Source organism: Amblyomma americanum, chromosome 4 (genome assembly GCF_052857255.1).
Source record: "Amblyomma americanum isolate KBUSLIRL-KWMA chromosome 4, ASM5285725v1, whole genome shotgun sequence".
Lineage (NCBI taxonomy): Eukaryota > Metazoa > Arthropoda > Arachnida > Ixodida > Ixodidae > Amblyomma > Amblyomma americanum.
Genome location: NC_135500.1, coordinates 111,210,667 through 111,235,685, shown reverse-complemented (window position 1 = coordinate 111,235,685; position 25,019 = coordinate 111,210,667). Strand labels below are relative to the sequence as shown.

Sequence of the window (25,019 nt, the reverse complement as noted above, 5' to 3'; positions counted from 1 at the left end):
GCGGTTATCTTTCCTTCGCATTACGTGCCCTGTAAAAGCCCAATTCTGCATTTAATTTCGAAAAGGATGCCATAAACCCATGTTCGTTCTCTCGCCCGCTCTGCCTGCTTCTGATCTCTTAAAGTTATACTTATTATTTTTTTTTGCGTAGCTCGCTGCGCTGTTCTTACTTAAGCTCAACCCTCGTTGTTAGCTTCCATGTTTTTGCCCCAATGTTAAGTACCGGTAATATACAGCTTTTTTACACTTTTATCTTGAGGATTATCGGTAAATCACCATTTATGATCGCAGAGAACCCGCCATATGCGCTCGAGCTTTTTCATATCATTCTACTTATTTGCCTCTCATGATCCGGATTAGCTGCCATTGCCTGCCTCAACCGTGTACTCTACAATTCTGCAGCACCTCGCTGCCAATTGTGATCTGCTGTTCCCTTGCTAGACTGTTGGACACTACTTTGGTTTTCTGCATGTTAATTTTTAGACCCACCTTTCTTCTCTGCGGTCTAACTAATTGATCATTATGTGCAGTTCATCTCCTGATTGACTCAGCAAGGCAATGTCATCAGCGGATCGCAAGTTACTGAAGTATTCTCTATTTACTGTTATCCACAACTGTTTCCAATTCAGGCCTCGGAATACCTCCTTTAAACATGCGGTAAATAACATTGGCGAGATTATGTCTCCATGCCTATCGGCCTTCCTTATTAGAATCTTTTTATTGCTGACTTCATGGAGGACTATGGCAGCGGTTCAATTGCTATATATATATATATATATATATATATATATATATTTTCGCATAAGGCTCTTCTACACCCTGACTCCGCAATGCATTTATGAGTGCTTAGGTTTCCACTGCGTCAAATGCTTTCTCGTAATCAGTGAAGGCTATATTTTTGGGTTAGTTACATTGTGCGCATTGCCCTATCAATTGATTGATAGTGTAAATAAGATATATCTCGTAATGTTCATCACGAAAGTCTGCCTGATCATTTGGTTGATTAAAATATATGGTTGCCCTGACTCTATTATCGATTACTTTGTAGGTAACGGAGAGTAAGCTCATCGGTCTGTAATTTTTCAAGTCCTTGGAGTCTCCTTTCTTATGAATTAAGATAATGTTTGGGTTCATTCAAGCTTCTCGTATGGTCGAGGTCATAATGAATAAGGTGGTCATAAGGCCATGCCCTTCTAACACGCTTGAGCCACCCATTTTTTTTCTTACAATGGAATTTTAAACAATTCGACACCGCATTCTTTACGGTATCACACCGCACTTCCTTTAGACATGTTATTTCTGATTGGACTACACAGCCTCTACAAAACGCGCATGATGGACCTACATTGTGAACCTGTTGTTTGTAGAAGACACCACTCCAGTAGAATGATTGTTCATATAAAAGAATTGCGTGCGCATACTGAATTTGAACCAGAGTGGCAACAGCTCATAGTGTTGTGTTCTTCATTACCTTGTGTCTAGTCGTTGTTACCTAAGTGTATCGTATAATGATGTAATAGTGAAGTCGCCTGCGTCGCGTTTTTTTCTTGTGCATGGTTGTCTAGGTGCGCCGTATTATGCATTGTGTTGATTAAACATTGTTTTCTTCATGGTTTGTGCATAGTTTATGTACAACCTTTGTCCGGAAAGTTTCGAGACTAATTTAATTTCTCCTTGAGAAATGATTCCTCAAAACAAATGTAGGTGCCTATGTGTAGCGCCATCTTTTCGAGCTAATCTGCGTTATTTATGTTAATTTCTGTGGCAGCCGCTCGATGGCGCTACGTGTAGAAAAATATGTTGTCCCTAGTCGTTAGCGCATTCTACTGTGAGTGAACGGGGAGAGATGGACGTCCACCTCGAACAGCGTGTAAACATAAATATCGGTGCGAAGCTTGGCAAGACAGCCTCAGACGTATGAGCACCTTTGTGACGCTTACGGGAACGAGATTTTATCGCGGACGTGAGTTGTCGAGTGGCACAAGAGGTTTGTTTCCGGGAGAACGGCGGTAGACGAAAACACAAGGCAGGGGCCCACTTCAGCCTCACGGAATGAAAACAACCTGGCTCGGATCAGGTAAACTATACAACAAGACTATTACAGTCCGCATGCTATCAGATGCTGTCGACATTAGTAAGACAACATTCCACCAAAATTTGCGCGAGAGCTTTGGAAAAAAAGCTGAATGCCAGATTTGTGCCGCACTCTCTTACACAGGACCAGAAAAACACGCGGGCTTCAGTGAGCGCTGATTTGCTCTGCGATGCAGAGAAGTATGCTGCATTCGTCGACAGCATCATTACTGAAGTCGATGCATGATGTTTTCAATACGATCCTCAAATAAAGAGGCGGAGCGCCGAATGGCGGTCCACAAGCTATCCGGCGTCGAGAAAGGTGCAGCCACAGAAGACTGAAACAAAACCATTGCTGATAGTTTTTTTCGATGCCAGAGGTGTCATACACCCGGAGTTCGTCCCACAAGGGCAGACGGTGAATCAGGAGTTCTATATCCGCGTACTCCAACACATGCGTGATGCACTGCGAAGCCGTCACCGTGACTTATGGGCATCTGGGCAATGGAGCCTTCTCCACGATAACGCAAGGCTGCACACTCCTCTCAGCGTGATAAAATTTCTCGCCAAGCACAAAATTACTGTACTTCCCCATCCGCCATACTCGCCTGACCTCTCCCTATGCGAATTTGTCCTGTTTACTCGTGTGAAGAGAGCCATAAAAGGTCGCTGGATGGGGAACGTGGAGGCCATTCAAGACGCCACGACAAAGGAGCGGACAGCGTCTGCCAAAAAAAAAGCGTTTTTCAACTCTTTCCAAGACCTCAAGAAGCGGTGGAGGCTGTGTATAGACTTCAAGAGAGACTATTTCGAAGGGGTTTGCAAAAAATAATTTCAATGATAAACGCATTTTTTTAATCGACTCAGTCTCGGAACTTTATGGACAAACAAAATTGCTTCACTGTTATATTAATCATGTCCAGAAGAGAAAACGTTTTATGAGACCAGACAAGTATCTCTAATTCAGATTGCCCTTGCCAAGGAATTTGAAGTTCGTCATGATTTCTTGTTTGCGGTCTTAGAGCAGCCAAATATTACAGATGTTTTGCTTATGGTCATAAGGCTTTGTTATAAAAAATCCTATACAAGGCTAATTGTTAACCGAGAGCTAAGCAAATTTAAAACTATTACATTGAAATTATCTGCTCGACAAGGCTGTCTATTATCGCCTTTGTTGTTTGCCCTAAATCTTGAACCCCTTTAACTCAGTATTATTAACAGCGCCACTATCCGTGGTGTCTCCCTGGTCTATTGTGAAATTAAAATTTTAGCCTACGCAGATGACGTCGCCCTTTTTTGTTTTGACAAAACGACCGTGCTTGAGGCATTACATATGACTGAAAGTTCTGTGAATTTCAAGTGCGGCTCTTAATTTAGATAAATCTAGGGGGTTTTGGTTGGGTCATTGGGGTACAGTCCGAAGACACTTTGGTGGCATAAGTTCGGACTACGGGGCTCTTAGTACCTAGGGGTTCCGCTTCACCAAAATCGCAACAGTAGAGCCTAATGGAATTGACAGATAATCTCCATGAGGCGAGAAACTCAATATTGGATGGGTAGGGGCATGTCAGTGTTTGCTGGTGCTCATGTCTGCAACATTTTTTTTATTCTCAAAGCTTGTCTATGTGCTGTAGGTTCCCCACTGTGCGAAGAAGAAAGTGCAGGTGACGCACATAATATTTGCTGCCTTCGTATGTCGTTACCAACGAGAACCCATGTGTCACGATAGCCTATATTTATACAACCTGGTGGAATAGGTCTTGTTTATTTTTCGTGCATCAGCTTGTTTCGTGTATTTACAGCGAAGCTGTATACCTTTACCATCCAAGGAAATTTTCGTAGCGTCGTAAGCAAAAAAACGATACGCTAAAGAAAAAATCGGTCGAAAATGCACTGATTTTGCAAGGAAGAAACCATAATTTTAGTGACGTCTAGTGAACGCTTTAGTATATAGCGCTTAAATTATTTCTTCATCTCAGGCGCTGCGTAATTTTCTCAGTTAATTTTTCTATACAGTGGGAGAACCATCCAACGCGCTCCGGTAAACATTTGGCTTTCGAATTCTTTGAAAGGAATTAACGCCATTCGAAGTCATCATGTGAAGTGCAAGCCGTATTATGTACGATAACGGCATCGGTATAACTGGCTACCAAAAATAAAAAGTGAAAAAAAAATGCACGGTGCTTAAGCTTCGTCTTTAAGAGCGGGACGCGACAACGTGTTGCAGCGTTGCCAAGGAGTCCACATAACGCCATCGTCTGTTTGGCGCGACTTCTTGCTCGTTTAACAACTTAAAGGGACACTGAGGAGAAATTGAAGTTAGCTTGTATTGATAGAATAGCAGTTCCTCATCACAAAATAGCCACTCTTACTGAAAACAAAGCTCTTGTAATGTAGAAAATAGCAAGAACCAAAATACAGGTGTCGCCGCCACAGGCCAATCTCGCAAGTACAAGCGTGATGACTTCCTAGGACAAGAGGCGCCACCTTGGAGGAATTTTTCTTACTTCATGGAGCCACGAATCTCTGAGGCTGGCAAAGGAAGGTTGCGCATCGCACCGCTAGCCGTCAGAAATCAAGGAGTCCGCGTTTACGTCACGTATCACGTCACTCCGTTCTGAGACGTCGTAAGAGTTGCCGTGGCGTCATACGAGTTCCCTGAATTTGAATCAGAGCGGCGGGAAAAAGTTTTTCATCTTTGAATCCAAATTTCTTTGAAATAAATGCATCTTTCACGCCCGGACAAGCCGCAACAAAGCCATGAAATGCCGAACTATCAGATTTTGCTAACAAAAAAAATGATAGAGTTCTCCTCAGTGTCCCTTTAAGGGAAGGAAATGACGGCATTCGCACATACCTTGTTGGACATCCGAATCGCGCCTTTCGCGAAGGAAAATGAAACGAAAATTGTTTTTAAGGAAAGGATATGGCTCCTTTCTGACAGATTTCGCTGGACAACCAAAAAGCCGCGCCGTAAGGGAAGGAATATTTCCGACCGACGCACGGTGCCTACAATTACAACCACGCGGTACGGTAAATATTAGGTTTGCAGCTCCATCGAAAAGGTTAACGTCATATATATATATATATATATATATATATATATATATATATATATATATATATATATATATATATATATATATATATATATATATATATATATATATATATATATATATACATATATATATATATATATATATATATATATATATATTGCAGCGGGTAGACGACGACAACGACATTGAGCGAGTGAACGAGTGGACTAGGAAGAAGACGAGAACTCATCTCTGGCTGTGTTCTGAGTGCCACCCGTAGCTGTTCATTCGTTTTTGTAAATAACTGTAAATATATTCTTTCCCGCAACATATTTGGTGGAGGTGCCGGGGTAGCCCAACGTCAACAGGGCCAAGATCACGTCATCGCTTATGACAGCCGCCTACTTTCCGCCGCAGAGCAAAATTACTCCATTACTGAGCGCGAGTGTCTCGCCCTTGTCTGGGCTGTCGCCTCACTCGCCAGGCTGTGCCCTGCTGCCGAATGTGTCGTATCAGTGGTGGACAGCTGCTTTCCTTCCACTCATCAATGCCTGTTGCCTGCTGCAACATCACCAGAGAAACCAACGGATGACTACGCCGACATGATCTGTTCTGGCCTACCAGCGATGCAAGCTCACGATCTTAGGTGCCTCTTACCATCTTTTCGCGACATCTTCGACTTTGATGCCCGTGTTTTGACTCGTACCTCTGTGGTGACGCATCGGTTAAACACCGGTGATGCCGCTCCTCTCCACAGACGTCCGTACCGCGTGTCCAGCGCTGAACGCACCGTTATAAATCAAGAGGTCGATAAGATGCTCGCAAAAGACATCATCGAGCCCTCGTCAAGCCCTTGGGCTTCTCCAGTTGTCCTGGTAAAAAAGAAGGACGGCAGCTGGCGCTTCTGCGTTGATTACCGGCACCTAAACCGCATCACAAAAAAAACGTATATCCTCTCCCGAGGATCGATGATGCATTAGATTGCCTCCACGGCGCCAAATATTTCTCTTCAATTGATCTTCGATCGGGGTACTGGCAAATTGCCGTAGATGAAAAGGACCGTGAAAAGACCGCCTTCGTGACGCCTGATGGCTTATACCAATTTAAAGTCATGCTATTCTGACTCTGTAACGCGCCGGCAACCTTTGAACGAATGATGGACTCCCTTCTTCGCGGCTTTAAGTGGTCTACCTGCCTCTGCTACCTAGACGATGTTGTGGTTTTCTCGCCTACTTTTGCAACGCACCTCGAACGCCTCTCCAGTATTTTGACAGTGTTTCGTAACTCCGGACTCCAGCTGAACTCATCGAAATGCAAATTCGGTCACCGCCAACTCACTATTCTCGGACACCTGGTTGATGCTTGTGGTGTACGCCCAGATCCAGTCAAAATTCAAGCCGTGAAGGAGTTTCCTCTTCCTAGGTCGTCAAAAGATGTGCGCAGATTTGTCGGCTTGTGCTCGTATTTTCGACGTTTTATCAAAGATTTTGCCGGCATCGCTCGCCCCCTCACCGACCTTATTAAGAACGACACCCCCTTTATCTGGGGCCCTGCTCAAGAAAACTCATTTTCCTCCCTCGTTCATTTGCTAACCTCTCCACCCATTTTAGCCCATTTTGACCTGTCGTCTCCCACAGAGATTTGCACCGACGCCTCCGGATATGGGATCGGTGCCGTGCTAGCCCAACGTCAACAGGGCCAAGATCGCGTCATCGCTTATGCCAGCCGCCTACTTTCCGCCGCAGAGCAAAATTACTCCATTACTTAGCGCGAGTGTCTCGCCCTTGTCTGGGCTGTCGCTAAATTCCGCCCGTACCTGTTCGGCCGCTCATTCACTGTCGTCACTGATCACCACGCTCTCTGTTGGCTGTCTTCACTAAAAGATCCCACCGGTCGCCTTGGTCGCTGGGCTTTGCGCCTTCAAGAGTATTCATACTCTGTCGTGTACAAGTCCAGTCGTCACAACCAGGATGCTGACTGTTTATCCCGATACCCTGTGGAGCCACCTCATCTCGAAGACGCTGAGACCCTACCCTGCCTCTTAGCTATCACTGCTCTCACCGATATCGCCAACGAACAGCGCAACGACTCATCTTTACAACCTATCTTTGATGACCTCCGCTCTGCAAGCCGATCTCCGTCTCTGCACATTTATGTGCTCCAGAATGGCACTTTGTATCGCCGCAACCTACACTCCGACGGTCCTCCGCTGCTCCTCGTCATACCCCAACATCTACGTTCTTCTGTCCTTGAGGAATTGCACGATCTGCCGACAGCCGGCCACCTTGGCGTGTCCCGCACGTACGCTCGAGTGCGGCACCGCTTCTTTTGGCCTGGTCTGTATCGTTCCGTCAAGCGTTACGTTGCCGCTTGCGACCTGTGTCAACGCCGGAAAAGGCCCTCCACTTTGCCTGCCGGTCTTCTACAACCCGTCGACGTACCTCCGGAACCTTTTCACCGTGTTGGCCTCGACCTTCTTGGCCCTTTTCCCACGTCCCTCTCCGGTAACAAGTGGATCGCTGTCGCAACTGATTATACGACTCTGTACGCCATCACGCGTGCTTTGCCCACCAGCTGCGCTACCGATGTCGCCGATTTTCTTCTCCAAGACGTAATTCTTCACCATGGCGCCCCTCGTCAACTGCTCACGGACCGCGGTCGTTATTTTCTGTCCAGAGTGATTGATGACATTTTCGTTTGTGTGCCACGCAGCACCAGCTCGCGACAGCTTACCATCCACAAACCAACGGGCTTACGGAATGGTTCAACCGCACGCTCACCGATATGTTAGCAATGTACGTGTCACCGTACCACCGCGATTGGGACGCAGCCTTGCCTTATGTGACATTTGCGTAAAACTCTTCACGGCATGACACAACAGGCTATTCCCCTTTCTACCTTTTGTTTGGTAGGCACCCCCTATTGCCTTTGGACAGACTCATGCCGCCTTCATCAGTCCCCACCACTGCTTACGCTCAGGACGCCATCGCCCAGGCCACGCTGGCTCGCCAAATAGCCCGTAGTCGGCTCCGTGCCTCTCAAGCTTCCAAGAAGTCCGCCTACGACCGCCGGCACCGGGCCGTCGAATATCACCCCGGATCACTCGTCCTTCTCTGGACGCCGTCGCGCAGCGTCGGTCTCTCCGAGAAGCTCCTTTCTCAGTACCGTGGCCCTTACCGCGTGGTGCGCCGAGTCACCGACGTGAACTATGAAATTGCTCCCCTTGCGTCCTCGCCATCGTTCTCTGGCCCCTCTACCGACGTCGTCCATGTATGCCGCCTCAAACCTTATCACGACGCTCCTACGCCACCACTCTAACGCCGAGACGCCGTTTCATCAGCCGGGGGTCCTGCAGCGGGTAGACGACGACGACGACGACATTGAGCGAGTGAACGAGTAGACGAGGAAGAAGACGAGAACTCATCTCTGGCTGTGTTCTGAGTGCCGCCCGTAGCTGTTCATTCGTTTTTGTAAATAACTGTAAATATATTCTTTCCCGCAACACACACACACATATATATATTTCACCTCGAATATCCGGTGCGGCAGAAACGGCATAAAGAAATTCTGCGCTAAAAGAATTTCAACGCACACCATGTGGTAGTGGCAGCTGAACTTGCACAAAGGAAACAACTGCTTGTTTTTGAGCTCAGTGAGTTTCATCAGTTATTTAGAGCAGACATTGCCAGTTGCGACAGGAAATCGAAGAATAGGAAAAATTATGAGCTAAATCTCGGTTTCTCTCAGTATTGCAGACGCAAGTTAGGCCAGAAACTACCATTTGTTTCAAATACTGATGATTTTTTTTAGTAGTTTCTTTATTGCAGTTTTATACTAGCATAGAGATGCCGCAATTATAAATTTCTTCTTGCCAGAAAGGTGGAGAAACCCAGTACGTTACCAATCAAACTTATCTGACACAAGTAATGATAACGCCCCAATTTCCTGCAATTTTCGATCACGCCCAGTGTAGTGCCCTTTGGAAAACAATGAGAGCGAATAATTTTCTCGAAAAAGACTTCTGTTATCAGTGAAACCTGGACACGTTGATCATAAATAATAATGGTATAAGAGGCCGTTCCTAAGGTTCTGAAAAAAAATAATGCAATCTACGATACCCTGACCTTGACCTATTGAGGAATTAGTGTCTTAATAAAGGGTTGGCAATGCACCGTAGTAGTAACGGTAGAAGCAAGTGCTTTATTTGTCACTTGAATTGTTACTCTGACAGTGAATTGGTAACCTAGGAAGAGGAATGTTGACGGAATACCCTGCTCTGAATCGCACATTTTTTACTATTTTTTGCACAGCCGCCACATTAGCTGTGAACGAAGAGTTCTTAACTACGTCGAGATTCTGGATGCCAAATTCAGTGACAGATGAATGGAGTTCTATAGAAATCAAACGGGCATTTGCAAATAATTATATGAGACCGAATTGTTGCACGTGATGGCGAGAAACAGGAAATAAGTGGCCGACGAACACCGCGGACAACTATTTACCTCTTTATTCTGCTGATTTTTGTCATTTCCCGTTCTGGAGAACGCCTTCGGAATGAAAATATATTGACTACCCGACGCACTCTAATTAAGAATGAGTCGAGACATTTCAGATAATGTACATTTATAGCAGCAAACTTTTCCGAGCACCGAAGAATTAGCTTTGTGGTTGCGTTTCTTCAAAAACATTCAGTCACGTAGTCAGTCTATGAATAATAACTGTCGCCTCACGGTGAATAGAAAACGCAAGACCACGTGACGGGGCGGAAAAAAAATCGTTCGAAAATCTAGGATAAGAATTCATGGCGCAAAGTCGCTTCCTAAAGATAAACGACTCGAGAAGTAAAAAGAAAACTTCAGGTGATGAAAATATATTAGACATTTCGGCCCATAGCCCGCGTAATGCAGCCTAAGATATTACGGACATCATGGTGCACTATATGCGCTGCATATGTGCCTGGGAGAATTTGCGAGGCATCATTTCGTGGAGAATTAAATCGTAGTCCATTTAACGAGGGCATCAACGTGAGTTCAACGGAGCGACCTGCCTGCAGATAAACATTGAGCTGAGTGTTCTGGCTAGCGAGTCAAGTGTGCACGGAAGAACGGTCACCTGCATTATGCTTTTTCGCGCAATGTCATGTACCGTAATGCCTTACGTTTATCTGCTACTATGTTTTACTGTGTAGGCAAGGAAGTTGTTTTTTACCTGCGCAGTGAGATAACACGACTAAAAGAAAGGTACCGCCGGTAGAGTTTGGGAATGATGCTTGCACTCGGCGCCTACTTACACACGTGCTATGTTCTCCAGTTAGCACTGAGAGGTTGTCTTTGCCACTGGGGTTGTGTGAAGGGCGTATAGCATCAACAATAATGAGTACGAAGTGCAGCTATCGTTTGTGAAAAGAAGCGTTTCGCATTTCTGTGCATATATGGACGTTTCAATAACGCCATGCATTTGACGGTCTTGTTAGAGTGTGTTTGATGGCACATTTTTTAGAATGGTGAACACTCTTCCTTGCCTGCTTCCCTGTCGGCGTCTAAGGTTCAGAGATCCCGCTTTGAGTACAGAAATATCGATGATGACTCCTGCAATTGCAGCTGTAACTCCGTTGGGAAGAGCTTATGTCTTTCCGCAAGTAGTTAAAGCCATGGCATAATACGTCACGAAAGCATTGTACAAAAGCCGTAAAAACCGACCGCAATTTCGTCATTAATTATTGTATGGAGTAAAACTTCATTTAAAACTCCCCATAATTCTCATTGAGGTGCTTCAATTCTTTCACATACCCAAAAGGCTTTGAGTAATGTGCGATCGGGCCGGACAAGTGCAGCCATTTAGGCCGTTCCTTCAAGCCATGAAAGACATAAATGAGTTCCAGGTAGGCTGCACAGAATTAGTCACGAAAAACGTGTAGGCTTTTTTTAAAGTACAGCACAATGAGCACGTATTCGGTCCTGTTTCTGACCAGGGCATCGTTATAGAAACACTCGGAGCAGTAGAAGTGTGCCCCTGCTAAAGTGGCGGCACATCGCTCTTCAGGAAAGCCTGCCATCTACGTAAATACCTGCACTATTTGAAGAGAACTGCATCTTCGCCTTCTGAAGTACCTCCGGACTTCCTCCCACCGTCTGAGGCCTCCTGGAATCCATGCATGAGTGCCGCTGAGCTGGGCACTGACGCTAGACTTAGTGCCTCCGCTGCCACGCTGGCGGAGGTAGCTCTGCCTGCGTCTCTCGTGGCAGCACCTGCCACGCAGTCCACACCTGATCCGCGGCGCCAGGTCCAGCTTTGTGCTCCCGGTTCATCGGCAGATGCACTCCTCCTGCCTTCCCGAAATGCCGAACTGCTCGCATAAGTGATCTGCCCCCATGGCTAATGGCCATCAACTCTACACTTCCGGATGGCCCTCAAACCGCACGGCATGATGAACCGGCCATGCCAATGGACTTATCGGCACCTCAACCCATGCAAAAGTGCCCTCGTGCAACTCACAAGCGTCTCTCAAACGACTGCCAACCGATTCCATCTTCGGTAAGTGATGGCTCCCAAGGCAAGCGCACTTGTCTTACGATCGAGAACTCGGTGGAACCTACACCCGGATCGTCTTCTTAGAAAGTGGCCAATAAATCACTGGCCAACAAAAGCCTCACGGATATACCAAACAAGATCTTACAAGCTAACTTGGACGCGGTCTTGGGAACCAAAGGTTTTCGGGGCTTCACAGCCAGGACAAAATCCAGCTCCATTGCAGTGTGGCTTCCGACTCTAACTGCCGTAGAACGGCCGCAAACGATCACCAGTATTTCACTAACAAGCGAAATCTCAGTGCCACTACAAGTGTATTTAGTTGAAGGCTACGACTTGCAGCGCTACGTCATCTACAACGTCGATATCACTGAGAATCAAACTGCACTCCAGCGTGAGCTGCACTGTCCCACGCACCGTGTCATTAAGGCCCGACGCATGGGAAAGGGGCGCTCTTGGATAGTCACCTTGCAAGGACCTCTGACACTACGAGCCCGCCTGTAGTATTATGACTATTTTACGGCCTCGGCCATATAAACCGAGTGCGGTATATTGCTATAACTGCTTCCGTACTGGGCATATGCGCAAATCCTGTCCTTTCACTGCTGCCGGTGAAAGTACATCGGAAGGCAAAGTAGCTTATCGATGCGGCCTTTGTAAATCCGACGACCACGAGATACCATCTCCAAGCTCTACGACAAAACAAAAGGCAACACAAAAGGATCGTCATCGAATGTCTAAGCATTTGTCAATACAGGACAGTATAACTTCATTGCAGACATCCAATCGGTTCGCAGCTCTCCAGTGGGATGACGACCAGTGGCCGGAGCTCTCTGAGCACACCTCGCATGATCTTTCAGCTCAGCAGCCTTCTAACGATACTGTGCGAAAAGAACGCCTCCGAGAACAGCCAACAAAGCAGCGCAGCGTACCTGAAATACCTCAGGACAATATGGCCGCAGTCGACGAACATATCGCACGTCTTTTAGCGGAGGTCACCAAGCTCCGGCAACACCGTGAACTGCTCGCTCGACGTAGACCGGCAGCGGAATCGTCCACGACATCTATCAATGGCGCAGCGACATCGCTTTCCTGGTGCCCACCAGTGTCATTTCCTGCTGCCTCTTCCCAGATTACCGCAATGCCACTGGACAACTCTGCGACTTCTTTGCTCCGGTTTATGGTCAACCAGTTGTCCAACCTGACGTCCATGATTCTACACTGCTTGGGCTAGTAACTAGAAATGGCAAGTTCCAGTCGTGCTGGTGTGCTGCAGAGGCATTTCCACGAAGGTGGGAGAGCTCAAGACCCGACTGCAAATTCACAAGCTCCAGGTATGGGCCATGTTGCTGCAAGAAACAAACGCTTTGCCATTGACTCCAGGCTTCAGTGCCTACATGTCTCATTCAATGATACACCGTCGTGTACAAACTGCTGCTCCCCCGGGAGCAGCAGCCAGCTTGAGTCACACATTGGCTGTCTTGGCATCTGCAGTTTTGTCATCTACCCGCAGCCGCAATGCGCGTACCGTTTTTGCAATGGACGTTGGAAAGGCATATGACAACATCAGTCATGCAGCCGTCCTGAACTTTATTGATATGCTTCACCTCCCTCTGAGAGTGCCTAGCTTTGTCGAATCATTTTTGGAAGGCAGAAAATTTGCAATACGCCTCAGCGGCGAAGCGGTCGTATCATTTGTTCCTCTCTGTGGCGTGCCCCAGGGATCAGTATTGTCGCCGAAGTTATTAATATTGTTCTCATCCCGCTGGCTTGGCGCTTACATGACATCCGTGACATAAAATTTCTTCAGTACGCTTACGACATCACGGTGTGGAGTACTCACCAGGATCTCCGTACTCAGAAGGCTGCCCTTCACTCTGCCTTGGATGTTACCTCTAATTACACATCATCCATCGGACTTCAGCTATCCGTGCATAAAACAGCATACACGTCAGTCGCCAAGCGCTGGGAACGCCGTAAACTTGCTGCAAGTCCAATTCGTCTTTGTCTATCAGGCACCCCACTACAGGAAAGCCCGAGTGCAAAAATCCTTGGCTTAATGATTCATCAATCAGGATCAGCGACTGCATGGCTTTCTCAGGCAAAAAGGCAAGCTATTCAGACTTTGGGTTTGATTAAAACAATTGCCCCTAAAACTGGTGGCGCAGGCTCGTTCGTTGCACAGCAATTGGTGAGGGCAGTTCTGCAGCCACGTATTGTTTATCAAGCCCAGTTTCAACATCCTACAAGAGCCCAATGGTATCGCCTTGAAGCCGTGAACCGAGAGGCTATGAGGACCATTACGTACCTTACACGCATCACACCGGTCATAGCTTTACAAGAGAATGCGCAGCTCAATACCATTGATGAGCTGGTGCAGCAGCACCGTGAAGCACGCAGTCTTAAGGCCAGTCTGTCGCACTCCACGCATGCACTGAGCACCTATAGAACATCACACTCCATTCTTCAGCCGTCAACGCCAGTTCTTTTCCCATGGAAGTTTGCACAGCTCAGCGACAACAAGCCAACAGATAATCGCCGGTCAACATCTGCTAGTTCTTTACCGTATCTTGGCCAGAAATTTTAGGAACAAGATGCTTGCCAGCCTGAAGGATTCATTGTTGTCTACGTAGACGCAGCATACAAGACTGCAAAGCAACAACAGCTATCTACTGCCCGTGCAGACCTGCCCTGCAACAGATCTCTTGGTTTTAGCTTACGGAACCCCCCCCCCACCCCGTCTTTTTGTGCTGAGCTCGTAGCAGTTCAAGAACCACTCTTCTCCGTGGCACACATAACTATGCTCCATACGGCCCGCGTTGTCATCCGCACTGACGCCCTTCAAGTTGTCCGGTTGCTACGACGTGTTAGCCGCTGTCCAACGATATGTCAGGACATCCACCGGCTCGCGGCAGCATCCCGCAGCCAGTACGTATTCAGAGGGTCCCACGGGATCTGCTGACCTATGAAAGCCAGGCAGATTTAGTGACCCGTCTTGCGAATCCAAACTCATCACCGCCTCGGCTCCTTCATTTGGACAATTTTACTCTCCTTTCATCAAGGAAGGAACTACTCCGGCACCGCACACGTGTTCTCATCCCTCTGTGTGCGGTAACCCTCCCCCCGCGGTCTTACCCGTGAAGAGGAAGTTGCGCTTAGGAAGATCCGGGTCGGGGGTTGCCCTCACACCAGCCGTCACTCGGAAGTGGCCTCAGTACCGAGATTTGTTTCCTCGGCCAGGGTGTCCGGTATGTAAACACGAGGACATTGAAGCCGACATTCATCACTTAATATGGGACTGCCCAGCTCTCAAGCCTACAAGGATCCGGTACCTGATGGTAGCGGGTCTTTCACCAAGCAACCCTGCTTCGTACATTGCCTGGACGCAGGGACCGTACCATCGTTCTCTACTGGAATTCATCAAATGAGCCAGCTTTTTTCCATTCATTTAATCTCTACTACATCATCCATCACACCTTCGCAGTTCATTGATTCCCTGGGGCAATAAATTTTGCTTTACAAAAAGCCGCTTTCTGCAAACTGCTGACATTGTCGCCAACACTTAGAGCTTATGTAGCGAATGAGTGCTGGAAGTATTCGATAGTGTACAGCTGTGTTTATCAGCCATTCTCGCTTTCATCTGTTCCAGGTACTAATTAGCCCAGATCAAGTCCTGCGGTACATTCATGGCCTTGATGATCTCTCTGTCATTATAGAACATTGAACTAGAGAGCGATAAAGAGCAGAAAGGGACGACGCGGGTGCTAGTGAACAACTGATTATTTATTTCAAACCTTGATCAATGTATGTACAGGAATGGCAGTCAAGGAGATGAAGCTAGAAACAGCGCAGGATCAGAGGTGCAGCGCTCTGCAGAATGGCGGAGTGGATACTAAAGTAGCCTTCATAAAAAGAGACGGGGCGGTGTTCTCAGATGTATTTATTAGCGGATTCCTATCCAGATCTGAAACGCCAATTCATTTGTAGACAGTGGCCTTTTTTTATTCACCTGTAAAATGATCCTCACGGTTCAACATGGCTGATGTTTTGTGGGTTTACGAGTGCGTCCGCAGCGAATGAAGTCGGCGCTTAGATGCGAACATTGCACTTTTTAAACCACTGGTTTCTTTCCTGAGAATCATGCTCAAAAACTCATTGGTTTGTCCAGTGTACATGTGATGGCCCTGAAGATGTCAGGAAGATGTATTTTGTCATGCTGTCTAACTGAGCAAAAAGTAGTGCTCTTGAAGGCGGACACAGCGAGAAGAAAAGGAAGAGGTTGTGAGGAAAGTTTGCAGCCTGTAAGCAGTGGTGCTGAGAAGACGTGTAGCAGGTGAAACCATGGAGACCGAGGCACGATACAGCGATGCAGCCTCCGCGACGGCTGGTCATTCCTGAAGATGAAACTAAGCGTGTGGTGCGACGGATCAATGAGGTAGTTTGGTATTCCACGTGCTGTCATGGACCCACTGGATGTATTACACGACGGACGTACTGGATACTTCAGACTTCACTAACTTCCGTGATCACGAGGAACAATGCGCTAGGATGTCGGACTACGTTTTGTGAGTGACTTTTAAGCGGGTTCTGACAAAACTTCGGCAATCTTCATTGGACAAGTGTATAACGTCTCTTCTAGGTCTAGTAAACTTTTATCGTTTTCTTTTACGCGAATTTTTGCTGTATAAACTGTCCTGCTCATGTTATTGCCAATTATTTTGTGGCGATAGCTACACTACGCCACCTCTTTGACCCTTCAGCGTGGCACCCCTTGAGCTCCGTGGCGGCGCCGTTGGTCACGTGGTTGGTCACGTGGGTTGATCACGTGGTGCGGCCGTTGGTCACGTGGCACGAAGCAGCTGCTGCTGCTGGCGGCGCGGCGTGCAATAGCTGTGCGCATGCCCCGTGTCAAGTGGGGCGAATATGAAGAAGGAACGCCCAGCGAAACGGAGCAGCGAAAGACATGCATTGCAATTCAACTGAGCGAGTTCCACTCGGCCAGATGTAGCTATCGCGTCACTCCAGGTTTAAGCAGAGCTAAACTACAGCCATTTTACTCTCGTCAGTCAGTGGCACCCTCCTCTCCGGGCTCTAAGTTCAGGAGCATGCTACATTCTAAAGAACCGGGCAGAGACGGGATAGCTTAACTAGGCGCAGAACTTGACATCGACACGAAAACGCCCTCCTATATTTTTAACGAGTGTTAATAAGATGTACATACATATATAAACGTTTTATTAATTTTCTGAAGCTACCATTATCTTTTTTATCATCCTTAATTACTTTAAGAAGTGTCTTGAAAAAGTTTAGAGGACGGAAATTGTTTACTTAAGAAAATGAGCCACAAAATCCTGCTATTAGGTCGCCTCCCAAAAAATTTAAAAGCATCAGTACACGAGAATATCATATAGCTAGCTGTATGATCATGTTTAGCCATTTTTGGGGTAGGAGCAATATTTCAGGCGGTATTGTGAGCGTGGGGTGAAATGCCCAAAAATGATTACATGAAGACATCAATGTAATGCCAGAAGTTTGTAGTGTGTAATCCCAAGGCAATTCAATGCTAAAGGCAGCGCCAAGTGACCCTCGGTAAATAATTTTCAATGTTACTACATCCCTTTTAAACATACCTGTGCTATGGAGACAAAGAAACCCTTATATGCTTTAAAATATTGAGGTGGTTTTGACATACGCGTGAACAAATTGGTCAACTCTATTTGAGTCGAGCCACAGTCAGTGAGGACTCGACTTTTTCCAGCTGCAACACGTCTTTAGGAATTATTCGACCTCTTTCCTCTGCATATTCTTCCATCTTTCTCACCCCGAATCCCTTCTCCACACTGAGTAAAGAATTAGGAGATTGAAACGCCAGCTAAAATGCCTGCTTTTAAATTAAAGAGCTTCTGTGTCTATTCTCTGAAAGGAAGGGCCCAGCCTTTGAAACAGGGAAGTCACAGGAACTTATTAAATAAAAGGTGGTGCTCCACCCCACAAACATACCCTGCAATTAAGGGGGGAAAGTATGGAGACTGGAAAAGAATTACCGCAAAGAGATCTAAAGAACTTGTCATCATATGGAGTGTCAGCCCGCTTGCCTTGGAGCCTGTGAAGTAACGACATGAAACGAGTCAAGGAGTCAAGGAGGCACAGCTGGGAATATGCATCTGTACGTATGCCGTGCCGAGATGCTAGATCTTACCGTTACTGTTGATAATACCTTCGTATTCTTTAATTTAATGTTCTGGAAGAGGCGAGACTTTCAACTGGCGCTCATTGAAAGTTGTAATCAAGATCTTTCAGATTTTTAGTTCCCGCTTGAAGTTCTCACCTGCCTTCGTGAGCAGCGTGAAGGGCTCGGTTATTAACAGGGGTGTACTCTCAAACCTGCTCTAATCGCTAACAGCCACAGGAATCTTTGAGAAATAGTCCAAATCTAGGCTTTGGTTTCTGTTCAAGAACAAATACCTTCAATAAGAGAGGCAGCTCGCCAAGCTCGATACAATTCTGTAAAAAGCGGCTGCATTAGTAGTCCTATGTCTCGAGGATAGACTTCGTCTGGGAGCATGAAAGATCTCGTCTTGCGACCAATGCTTCCAGGAAGACGACGACGTAACCAATGCTAGGCGCATTAATTTGCAAATGTAGACTTGCAGATGTAGCGTGCTTTGCACTCTGGTATTTGAAAGTGCGCTCCGATGTCAAATCCTATGGCGGTCAAACCATAAGATGTAAAGCGCGGTGAGTCATTTCCCTTTCATTAAGCTTTCATATGAAAGCGGCCTATATAAGGCTGTCTGTGAAAAAAAAAGATGCAGGATTCGCGATTGCGAAATCAAATGAAAATCGTAGGCTCAGTTGTTTTCGGCTATGTTTTCGACAAATTCGCATACCACGTGCACATAACGAAGCGGCGATTGGTTTGGTACCACCCGCTTCCCTCTGCGACCATTGGTTCGCCAGCCACGGCCCTCTGGAGGTCGCCTACCATTACGGTTTCTAGGACCATAGGAGGTCGGTAGGGATCCCTCACACAAACCAGACTTGAACTCGGCTAACAGCTTTGTGCACCGAATTGTGCCGATTTGTAGGCCACCACTCCGAATCCTCTGCGCCAAACGGTGGGCCACAATTTTGTAACCCGTGGCGACCACATTTGGAACTAGTCTCGCTACCAGCCCAGAAGGTACATATATAGCCGAACGCCAGAAGAACAGCTGTTGCAGTTCCTATCAGCGACAGCAACAGCCGGAAGAGGGGGTAAAGCGGTCGCCGTTCTGGCCCGACAACTGCGCGTATGCGGTCACGTGATGGCCGGTCCCGTTTTGCTGACCGGAGATTTGATCACATGAACTACCGCCATCTTGAAATCTCCGGCGAACAAAAAGCGCTCGAATGGGCTTAGTGAGAGCTATTGCTCTTAAATATAACTTCGAAAAGGCGGTCAAGGGCTTCATAGTAAACTTTTGGGAGTTGATGCAATCCTGTCTGTTAAATCATTCAGAGAGCTCTAATGAAGCAAGAAGCCTCCGGTGCTGCATGTGTCTTTGACAGTTTAAATTTGCAATACCTAGAACCGCTTGGATCTTTGCAACACGTCTTAAACAACTCTTTGACATCATTCCTGCTCGCTTTCCCTTTGTGCTGCTTCGTCTAAAGCCCGCAATTCAATTCATTCTTAGCCTCCTCCCGCCAACAAACAATGCATGCATTGATAGACTTCGAGCCTTTCCTAAGGACTTATGGGATGCTGATGCTCACGCCGTTGTCGAAATTTTATGGCAAAGGCAAAGAGTCGCCACAAGGACAAACATGGCAAAAATGGTGTTTGCTATTCGTCGGTCCAGTGGGCTAACGTCTACGATTCTTTTTGAGCTTCAAGTCTTTTCGTGAATGGGAAAGGAAGAGCAAAGATGTTAATAATTTTGGCGATTTCATCCTGCATAGGAGACGCGTGTATGCGCGGAGATGTCGTTTATCGTGATTATGTATTTTTCTTTGTTATTTCTTTGCCCTCGTTCTTAATTTACGTTTTCCTCTTTAGCTAGCGCACCTTGCTAATGATAGTGTCAGCTGACACATCATGCGTTTACAACACCACACCCACTTAAAACTTTGAATCGGCGATTGGTACATAAATACGCTCAGCCGCCGTCTGCGTCCTATCACTACAGAGCGTGGGTTCCCACAGCGCTCTTGAGAGCCTTGGTGGAGGTCATCCAGGTACGTAAGACAACCACCTTCTGTACTGCGGCCAGCCAAGTTCCGTGCAAAACTAAAATTTCATAAAGCACCACGCTAGAAGCCATCGCGCACGATAAGAAAGAAGTTGGCATTATGTCGAATATATGACCAGCAGTTTGACCAACACAATAAGACTTCCCGCTTTGAAGAGGACAGAAAGAACTGCAGTTCATCTCGGAATATTTCAGAGATAATCAACCCACTATGCGTCTTTGGCAGTTCTTGTGCCTGGATGAGTTGCAACTCTCTAGAGCTATTAGTCGAACATGGCTTTTGGCATCTAGGATGTTCCTAATATTTGATGTGCTGCAGTGTCTTCACCCTGCGCCTTTTGTAAATTAACTACAAAATTCGAGAGGAGCCTGCTCAGCGCCTCTATTCCAAAAGTTATGATTTTTTGTTTCCTGTCGGTACCAACCGCGGCGTAAGGTACAAAGGTACAGACACATTGACCCGCACAATCTGAAACAGAGTCTCCTAGTTCCTCTAGGCGCCACAAAGTGACTCTTCACTAACAGGAGCATTTTCGCACCTAATCTGACTTGCTACACGAGCAAGAATCGGTGCCTTGATGACAATAGTGACATTAAAGCCTGGCCTTCTCTTGTTCTTTCGTCTTTTCACCCCATTCCTTACGCGTTCATTTGATGCCGCCCCTTGCGATTTTTACTGCTCGCCCGGAATAGTGCCCTTGCAAGAAAAAATGCTAATCGCACGCTATGTAGCCGGGCGATTCCTTAATCATTTATCACTCTTGGAAAATGCGCGCTGGCGGAAGAGGAACAAGTGCAAGAAGTAGACACAATTGCGTATCGAGTTCTTGTTGCCGGCATCTTGTGTCCGCTTCTACTTGTTTTAAAGCGATGTTTATTGCCTCAGGGCATAAAAAGGTGTGTAATGATAAATGACGAGGATGCTTAAATAAACGAAGAAAAGGTTCGCTGATCATATGACGTTAAGGAATGAACGATAATGTAGACCCCGTGTCAATGTGGTATATGAATCTGGATTGATCGGCAAGAGACCCGCTTGCGTCAGGTGCCGAATTCTCGTCGGCTTCAGCGCCGGGCGAACCAACAGCAGGTGGCGAATATCGGCCTCAGTATTTCTGGTCTTGCAGACTGGACACCCGGGTCGGAGATATAAACCTTGAAATTGCGGCTACTTGCGTGTCACGGCTGGAGTTAGGGCAACCCCGACCCGTATCCTCCGAAGCGCAACCTCCTCTGCACGGGTAAGACCGCGGGGGAAGGCTACCGCACAGGGAGGCTTTAGAGCACGTCTGCAGAGCCGGAGGTGTTCTTATCTTGTTAAAAGGAGGGTGGTGTTATCCAGAGTTATGACTCAAGGGAAAGCCGAGGTTTGGGTCGCAAGGCAGGTCACAGAATCTGCACGTCTTTTAGAGCTTAGGAGGTCACTTGGGGCCCACTTAATACGGATTGGCTGCGGGATGCATGCCGCTAGACGATGGATGTCTTGGCAAATTTCTGGGCTGCGACTGACGCGTCGTAATAGGCGTGTGACGTGAAAGGTGTCGGTGCGAATGACAATGCAGGCTGTAGGTAGCATGGGAACACCGGCTACAGAGCAAAGTGCCTCTTGAACAGCAAGCATTTCTGCACAGAAAGAGAATGGAGGTTCTGGTAAGCGAAACCTGGACGTTTTGTTCAATGCAAGCTTGCAAAGTATGTAAACAGTCGTTGTTTCGCAGGCGTGGTTGCTTGCGTCAACGTACATAGCGATGGAGCCATGCGGCAGATGGTGGTCTTCTTCTGAATTCGGTCTCGAAACGACGGCGCCGCGAGGGTAGATGATGGCCGACGTAGATCTGTTGGTTTGTTGTCGCTTAGCTGCACAAAACGCCATGAAGAGAGAAGTGGCGGAGGCGGGTGTAGAATGGAGTGCGATGAAGCATATGCCCTGAGTGCACATGTTGTGTGTGTAAGGCTAGAATTAAGCCTAAGTGCATCGCTTCATTGCTGCACCAGCTCATCAAGTGCATGCAGCTGGGCAATGTTCTTGGAGCGCAACGATCGGTGTGATGCGGGGCAGGCAAGTGATCACCCTCATTGCCTCTCGATTACCAGCTTCAAGGCGATCCCATTGTACCCTCCTCGAATACTGGAATTGGGCTTGGTAAACGAGGCGCGATTGCACAACCAGCCGCGCCAACTGTCGTGCAACATGAGAGTGGGCTCCGCCTCTTTAAGGAGAATTGCGTCTAATTCGACCCAACGCCTGAATTTCTTGTTTTTTAGCCCGAGAAAGCCAAGCAGTCCCTGTTCCTTACTCGTGTATTGTCGAGCCCAAGATTTTTGCAGTCGAACTTTCTTGAAGTGGAGTTCCGGACAGATGGAGACGAATCGATGTTGCAGCGAGTTTACGGCATCCCCACTTATACTTGTTCTTCATCTCCCAGCGCTGCCTTTCTATTAATAACCGCACACGAATCACCTGGCTTCTTTAGAAAGTGCTCGACAATCCAAACACGGAAAAACAAGTGCTTAGCGATACCATCAGGTATGTGTAGCGACAGATAGTTTCCGTGTGTTTTCTTTTTCCGCAGGCGAAGTTTCGCTTTTCGGCGGATATAAGGCGCTGTGATCACTGCGAGGCTTGGAGATGCGAGATTAGTGTCTGATCTGGCGGGTGACGTCTAGTGCGTTTCACGTGCGGTGTTTTTATCTTATCATTCTTGGAAAATCAGCACTGTCGTACAAGTGAATTTATCATGTTCTCATTGTTGTTCACCCACATGCTGTGGTATCAGATGAGACAGGCAGTGTTGAAAATAAATAAATAAATATAAGAATGTGTGGTACAAATGCCTCTCAACCGAATTTTAGTTACTGTGATGAGCAAGATTATGCGCCCGTTTGACCACAGTAAGCGCGTAAACACTACGCTCATTCCTCCCTTATAACCCCTAAGCCAAAAATAGTGATTTGATTACATCTTCAAGATCCTGTCTACTTCGGCTTCGGCAAGTAGTAGAAAAGAATGTATAAGTTTCAATGATTCCTTCAAACAGTTAGAAAGTCCCACACTGTCATAACTTTTTACGTATTTCAGCTTCAGATGTTTTCTTGTGTCTCGTCTTCACGCGCCGTTTTTCACAAAGAAAATATTAGCTGTACTCCAACATGGTAGACATTTAGGCTTTTTTGTACTTAGCATATATAAACTCAAAAGAGCAACAATCGATACTTAACAACCTTCAGCCACACGCAGTCGGGACATACTGCAACAGAAGCGTGTGGACTTACTAGTCGTTGAAATCATAGTGTCACGACAGTCGCATAATGTCTATTTTGAATCACTCAGGACTCCCCAGATAACATGGTTACACCGCTGGTAAAAGTAAACAGTAAGAGAAATGGGGCATGGAGTCCTTGTGTATCCGGCATATATATTAAATACATTTAGCAAACACACTGAATGGGACATTGCAACGTGCGGCAAAGATGAAATGACCACGCCGAGTGCGAGTGATTATAACCGACGAAAATTGTTTAAAACCGGACCTAATAGAAGCCAGAGGTATCATTCAGCGAGCCTTTTTTCCACCTCGGAGAGGCAACGCCATGTTATTACGCTATTTTGCAGCCACAAAAAATTACTACTATAATATTACTAAACACTGTAAAAAACGTACCTGCCTGATCTTCCTGATGTCTTTCCCTGTTGGTGGCTTTATATCTGGCGATCTTATCAGTCGACCTTTTTTGTTGTTCAAAGTGACACTAACATTGGCATTCTGAAATCCTTCGCTTGTATGCACAGGAAGCGCAATATTAACAGAGATCCTAAATGGACAATATATCCCGTCTTCCAAGCGAAAGTATGAACCTATCATTAAGATATTTGGCAATAAATAGTTCTTCATTGCTGGCTGGCAAGTAAAGTTATGCACGGTTGCTTTGATCGACTGCCTGCAACAAGAGAGAAAAATCAGTATTTCATTCTCGTCCTTGTTTTTTGCGCTTTTACGTTCAGCACAGTAAAAGCATTACCGTAAGAAAACAAAACTTCAACCTCGTAGTAAAATTGCAAAGCAGTAAATGCGAAGTGAGCGTCGATGCGTTTAGGTTTCAGCCACTTTCCGCTGTTTTTTTTTCACAAAAATGTATTGCTTATTGGGCTAGAACACCTTCAACAAGTAAAATTTTGAACAAAATCAAAAATAAACGGGCCTAAGGAGAAAACTGCCATCCACAAGGCAGTACCAGTGCGCCCCCATCCGTGCCCCCTGTAAACAGGATGCCTTAAGGAAATAGGATTTTTTTGGAGATTGTCAGTCATGGTTCAGAAGATAATGCTTATTTTTGGGCCTGGCAGACCCTAAGAGTTGAAATATCTTTTGACAAAACATAGCCAGTCGCAAAAGCTCAGGAAATGCATTTTATGTACGCGTGGGTAAGTGTGACCAGCTTCTCTTTAATCACAAATATTTTTCAGCGCCACATGAATGTCGTTACACATAGTTTTTTTTTAATTGAGATTGCTTAAATTTAGCTGTCACATAGGGAATTTATAAAACGACTGCGGACTTATTTCCAGGACACCCCTCGTAGTGGGGACACCAGGCGTTAAAAAGGCGTTAAGCTAGCCACAGACACTGATGAGCGCTGATTGCAAAAAAAAGCAAAATGTTGATAACGTGCGCTTCCTTACCCAGCACTGGTATTGGTTTTTGCCCGGTTGTAGTATTCAGATCCTAGTCCCCAGCTTGTAATATTTTGCCATGTTTTGTTCAAATCATCGATGTATCTTTCGGCTTCAGCTGTCAAGTTCACCATCTTACTGGCAGCTGTAGAAGGGAATACAACATTCAATGTTTCTGTGCTTACTGTGTTGCTAAGAATAAGAAGTGAAAACCTTTTTTCTCTTATTATGAGCTACTGCGGAGTCAATTTAAATGTATGCTAAAATTGGGAAAACGGTTCCCAAAGATTTGCTTAGTAGTAAAAATAAAAGCTTTGGCTGTGAAATATGCTGCCAATTCGTTAATAGTACTGGGGCTTGCATTGCAGCGCAAAACAAAATGTAAATTATGTTTAGAGTTATTCAATGTTATTATTTTAAATTTTCTACTTAATTTCGTTTTTTGGGAACTCTACTAGATAGATAAATGAA

At 46.3% G+C, this 25,019-nt stretch overlaps 1 protein-coding gene across 1 annotated transcript; it reads right to left on the bottom strand.

Moving 5' to 3' along the window:
• Positions 1 to 21,463: 21,463 nt before the first annotated feature.
• On the bottom strand, positions 21,464 to 24,682 carry LOC144129756 (uncharacterized). Its single transcript, XM_077663835.1, has 3 exons — positions 24,558 to 24,682; positions 23,632 to 23,815; positions 21,464 to 21,499 (listed from the first exon to the last, which is right to left on the bottom strand). Exons 1-3 carry the CDS (start codon positions 24,680 to 24,682, stop codon positions 21,464 to 21,466), a joined length of 345 nt encoding a protein of 114 aa, XP_077519961.1.
• Positions 24,683 to 25,019: the final 337 nt, after the last annotated feature.

Excerpts from the sequence above, each read along its gene's own strand:
- LOC144129756 (XM_077663835.1), bottom strand. The coding sequence starts at position 24,682 with ATGGTGAACTTGACAGCTGAAGCCGAAAGATACATCGATGATTTGAAC. Across the intron at positions 23,816-24,557 it reads AAAACCAATACCAGTGCTGG|GCAGTCGATCAAAGCAACCG; the intron begins GTAAGGAAGCGC and ends CTCTTGTTGCAG. Across the intron at positions 21,500-23,631 it reads AAGGATTTCAGAATGCCAAT|AAATGCTTGCTGTTCAAGAG; the intron begins GTTAGTGTCACT and ends CTTTCTGTGCAG.